The 6,000-nt window shown below is 34.2% G+C and overlaps 1 protein-coding gene across 1 annotated transcript in view; it reads left to right on the plus strand.

Moving 5' to 3' along the window:
• Nucleotides 1-6,000, plus strand: part of adcy8 (adenylate cyclase 8 (brain)) — a 141,068-nt gene that overhangs the window by 62,766 nt on the left and 72,302 nt on the right. The window contains exons 5-6 of the mRNA XM_015378322.1: nucleotides 571-698; nucleotides 764-770. Of these exons, the coding sequence (XP_015233808.1) occupies nucleotides 571-698; nucleotides 764-770 (135 nt within the window). The remainder of the gene's footprint in view (nucleotides 1-570; nucleotides 699-763; nucleotides 771-6,000) is intronic.

Here is a 6,000-nt window from a genome sequence, read left to right on the forward strand (position 1 = left end):
TTTCAAAATCAAACTTCTCAGCAGGATTAAATTGAATTACCTTTTAAATGCAGTGATAACACATTTCATTCTACCATTTAAAGCTAATTAATTTAATATTCTCTTGCTTCAACTGCTCCTCTGTTGATGTTATATAGAAAATCTTGCTCATATACCACTAAGTCAGGTTTTGAGTTTATAGATTTGTAATATTCATGTCAGTAGAACATGGTATTGTTAGCACTGGAAGTAGCATAAACATCATCTCAGGCTGAACAGTTTAGGTGTAGATCAAGTAAAATGTGGAGGGATGTAAAAGGCATGTGATAAATAAAAGCATGGATAATACCTTTAATCTCTGGTAGCTGATTGAAACTGATATGAAAATTGTCTCCAGGAAGAAGGTGAGAGATGAGTTCAAGCACCATGCAATTGTTGTTTGTGTCCCAAGTTTTCATATCTAATATTCTCTATGTACATTCCTCTCTCTTTCTGTTTTGGTTAATGTAAGTAACTGAAGGGACAGTGGGCATATATATTTTTTTTAAATAATCAATTTCAAGCGCATCTCTAATTTTCTTCCCCTTCTAGGAGCACCACTGTCTACGAATAAAGATTTTGGGAGACTGTTACTACTGTGTATCTGGCCTACCTGAGCCCAGACCTGACCATGCTCACTGCTGTGTGGAGATGGGACTAAGCATGCTCAAAACAATCAGGTATGCTCTTCCTTCACCTTATCGGCCTAAATGTTTTATATAGAGGATGGACTTGTCCTCCATAGATTTCTGGTATGAGATATCGGACTTTGGGCTGATTTTTAGAATGCTCTTTGCCTAACAATCAATAATGTAAAATGATGATGTGTTGAAGTAGTGTGGATCAGATCTGAGGAGTGTGATGAATAATTTGGAAAGCAGCATCTGAAATATAAAAACATTGACACTGACTAGATCAGATGCTTGCTGATCCAAAAAAACAACTTTAGGTGTTTCTAAAATTATTTATCCAATTTCTTTATTTTCAGGACTAAAGAAAATAAGAGATTATATTTTTCTCAAATTAAACGTTTTTACTTGGTGATTGTGCATAAAAAGCATCATTACAACAGTCTGAATGTTCAAAGAGTGTAATCCTCTACTGGGGTAACTTTTATAAAAGATGAATAATTTGCTTCTGCTCTTACAAATTTTGTTCAATATATATGTTGGGTGTTTCATTTTGCCCTGCCTACATTGTTTCATATCATTAAAGAGGTTAAGTAAGAAATCTTTTCTAACTTTTTGGTAGTTTTTTGACAATCACTCATAATGTCCTTGTAAAACAAGACTTACCATGTTTTAATCTGTTATGGTGAAAAAAAGGCAAACCAACATCCTCATACAAGCTTCAATAACTGGCAAAACTTGGAATTAGTTAAAAAGATTAATACTGCATGACACACAGTCTCTCACACGTTCAGCGAGAGCACAGTTTAAGTATTAATAAAATGTCTACAGTCAAGGATAAACTGAATATGTTGCTTATATAAGCTGCATAAGAGAGTGAATTGTTTATAAGCTAAAACCTTGAGTTACTTGCACAAGACATTCAATATGCCTTTTACTAAAATAACACTTATTTAATTTGATAGATAAGAATTGAAATAGATTATTATTTTAAAGGTGTACTGTCATGATCTGCCCGGATAGCTGATCCAATTGATCATCTCAATAACCTACCCATTCCTCCCTGCTCGCTAATTATCATTCATCTGATCCACCTGCTCCTTCTGCTTTATATACGGTTCAGCCCAAGCTATCAGGGCCAGATCGTGCTTTTGAGTTTGACTTAGATACCATAGCGTTCAAGTTTTGTTTTTAGGAGGCCAGTGGTTAGAGAGGTTGTCTAATGTTGTCTTAGACACCACTCTCCTACCTAAAGTAATTCACTTACAGGAAGCTGCAGAGAGGATATTTTGATTGCCTTTTTGTTTAACCACAGACCAAAAAACACTTGGTCATGCTAATGCTGCCTTTTCAATACTATCATTTATATAAAATCGTTCAAGATAGAAACACTAAACATTTTCCTTTTTTTTGGGTCACTTACTGTAAGAACATTTTGAAGGTCTGGAGATTTTAGCAGCAAACGGAAATATCACAATCTTTAAAAAAAAAGAGCTAAGATGAATCAAATTAAAGATGAGAAAATGAGCCATGGTAACAGTTTCTCTCTTACTAATTAAATATGCATGACAATGGGCAGATTTACCCTAATTTTGCAGATTTCATTTGGAGCTATAGTTTAAAAACACAAAGCTGCACCTTCTGCCACTAATGATACAAACATATATTAGGACTTGTAACAAGAACTATTTATCATGCAAATACTGCTGCATAATTCACGCAAGTAATACAAAGAATTAATATAGAGCCATTTATAACCAAAATGATTTAACCGTGTCTATAAATAGATGAAGAGTGTTGTGGTGTACGGGGCAAACTTTTAAACCTTTTGTGGATTTATTGTTTAGATTTTGGCCCATTCTTGAACTATTTCTGTTTGTAGAGGCAGCTGTAAGGATCTACTCAACTGTTTGTCCAAACTGAACATAGCTTTTTAGTTCCAAAATGTCTTTAACCTGTAGTTTCTTTTTTACTACCAAAAAAAAAAAAGAAATCATTGTTCTTCATAGCATATACAGGTCTTTGGGTCTTTGAATTTGGCAATAAGGACACATAGTTTCATTTGAGCTAAAAAAGAATCAACAATAATAGATTTCTTCTCAGTGGTTAATGGATTGAGGTGTTAAGTCTTGTAACATTTCTAGACTATTTTGCAAAAATCTACCTCAAGGTAGCAAAATTGTTGCATGTAGTAGAAATAATGTGAGCAATACTCCAAATAATTGCTTTTACTCCCCTGGTCCCCCTATAAAGGCTCCCTGACTTGGAGTTTGTGACTTTTATTCTGCTGCCAGTTCTTAATTCAATAATCATCTTTATTGCTGCTGGATTTTGAGCCCTAGCATCTTTTTCAGTGTGACCTTGAGGAAGGAGAGGAGAACTTATGTTTGTAAGGAAAAGAAGGATTAGTGATGGATAAGCTGGGAGATTTGTGCATTATAGTGTTGGAGCAACATGATGGAATAAAAAAGACCAAACTGGCCTGGTTTATGTAGAAATTTGCCTGCAGGAGACATCTGCATGAGCTACAGAGACAGTAGAGTCTGCTGTATCAGAACCACTCTGTCAAACCGTCACCTCCTCATCCCCATCCAATGCGTCATCTCTCCAATGAACTGCAGATTGCTGCTGTTGATATCCGCCCTCCAGCTGCCATAAAGCAGCTGATGGACTTTAAGCACCTGTCACAGCCTCCCAGGATGCCTTTCACCTCAGGTTGCAGTTCTGAGTGAGTCAGGAATGGGTGTGACAGAGTGTTATCAGCTGCTGCTTCAGATCTGCCTTTCTTTGTGTTTGGTTATAATGAAATTGAAATGAGGAGGGAAATGTTTTAGTATGTTTCACCTCTTTCATTGAAGAGCTGCAGATAAGTGTAGAATTTATTGTTTATTTATGAGCAGTGTCTGTCAGTCAATGCAATCTGCATTCAGCTGCTCTAAAGGTCAGTTTCATGTATAGTGATCTGCTGCATTAATGCATTAAGGGCTCTACACCGTAAATTTTGCAGTAATAAAGTAATACTTTAAGAGTTGATTTTAACACTAATCCAAGTGCATTTGGTCCCACCCTGAATTAGTGTAAAATTAACTCTCAACATAGTGCATATCTTACTCCAGTTGTTGTTGCAATAACTCTTAAAGAGTCAATGTACTTTGACACTGCATATTTAACATTGTGGAATTTACTGTGTATATTTTATAGTGTTACTCAAAATAACATCACCCTATTATAGAACACAACATGCACCATTCACTGTATTTCTACAATGTATACTGAATAATGTAAAAACATAATTTGAAAAGGTATTTTTACCATTGCTTACTCCTCTATGGACATGCAGCTCTTTTCAGAAAGCACTGAAATGTTGGTAAAGCTTTGTTACCTTTTGGTATTTTATCTACTTTCTATCCAAATCAAAGCATATAGAATAATGAATTAACCTTCCTTCAGTGATCCTTCCTGCCCCAGACATTAGTATCTACATCCCTCTGATGAAAGCCTGAAACTATGAGTTATTTTACAAAATTGTTCTAATTGTAATGAATGATTCTATAGAAAGGAAAGAAAATTGTGAAATTTGACTGCTAAAATGTTTTTACAAAATCAATCATTTCCTGTGAAAATGTATCTGTCCTCTGAAACACTGAATTAATATTTCAGTTTCTCTGCTTTGTTTTTGAGATTTGCTTCCCATCCATGTTGCATTTAGTTGACCAACATCAACCATTAACTTCTTTCTGAATCAGGAAAACTGAATAGCTATCCTGCCTTCCTTAGTTTTCCCTCAGAAACATACTTTCTTAAATTTTCTTTTGACTTAAAGTCCAAGGTTTACCTGCTGGATGGCTGCCATAATTCTGCTGACCTTCTGGTGTGTTTGTGGTCAGAGGTGTTGCGTCCAATTTAAGGGGCTGCCATCTTTGAAGGCCATTTGGTAGACGGATGATGTCATAGCTCTTTGACTAAGGATCTCCCACCTTACCGATATGAAGGATGGGTGCAGAGTATCCTTTGCAGGCCTTTATTTCCAATGATTGGCTGTCGGTCAAAGTGGACTGGTCAAACTCTGGCAATGATAACGGATGACGGAGGCAAAAACTGTAAATGAAAAAAAAAATTAAGTCTATTTTGATATAACATTTTGATTTCCGATAATAATATAGGATAATACAGCTTTGTGGATTGATGATACCGACATTGACCTAATACCATTTTAGAATTAATCAGACATACTTCTATTACTGTTTAGTATGGAATGACAGAAAAGTCTTGATTAAGTGATATTTAATAATAATTAATATCAGATATGAGAACAATTCACCTATTTTTTGTTACATAAACTTTAAACGAAAGTGAACAGAAGCAGTGTTTCTAAATGTTTTTCTGATGTTGAAGATTTAGAGGCAGGACGATATATTCCAATATAAATATTTTGGCTGATATCAGACTGAGTTTTGATATTAATATTTTATTAGGAATTTCAGATTTTACTGCTTACTGTAGCCAAGGTTATCCTGCTCTCATTTCACATTTTCCTGTACACACACAGACCCCAGGCCCCCATTCTCCATTTAGCTTTGATTCTATTTATTTCAGGTAAAAGAATACATTCTTTATCCCAAAGGATCTGATCACTGCCTTTGACATTTTAGCTAAACTTTGAACTACTCAATTGGTACTGTTTTTTCTATTATCACTTTGAAATCCTTTACATAATTTTACCTGGTTTTATATTATTGTTTTCTACTTTCTATGTTTTTTCCTCTTCTAGGTCAATTTAAATCAAAGTAGGTCATTTTTCCACAAAATGTCAATTTCTATCAGAGGTTGTAGGTTTTCCACCAGAATTATTTTTATTTTAAGATTTAAAATCATACTAATATTATTTTGAACATATTAATTTAAATTATTAATTTTCGCAGAAATGGCAGAACACATCTCAAAACTGTTGAATGTGCTGAATATCGTTTACTCTATAAAACCTTTGACTTATTTATCCTATTGTGAAATAGCTTTTGCCATAAACAGGGATTATTGTGGTTAAAAATACGAGACATCTGTTGCCTTGAATACAACTTTTTATTTCAATAAATTAAAAGAGGGATTTGTGATTAATAGAGATACACTAGCCTTACAGACCTTAATAATATTTTTATTAAAGTGTGTAATTTTCCTCAAATCACCCTGCTTTCTAGTTCTAAAGTTTGAACTTTAGAAATAAATACTGAGTGCATGTTTTAAATACATTAAAAATGGCTAAAACTTGCTACAGTCAATTAAGTACTCATAAAATCCCTTTCTGAGCAGTTTAAGATTTAAAGAATTTACAGAGTAAGAAGTATTTTGCGTTTAT

Source organism: Cyprinodon variegatus, unplaced genomic scaffold, assembly GCF_000732505.1.
Source record: "Cyprinodon variegatus isolate N-32 unplaced genomic scaffold, C_variegatus-1.0 Scaffold170, whole genome shotgun sequence".
Lineage (NCBI taxonomy): Eukaryota > Metazoa > Chordata > Actinopteri > Cyprinodontiformes > Cyprinodontidae > Cyprinodon > Cyprinodon variegatus.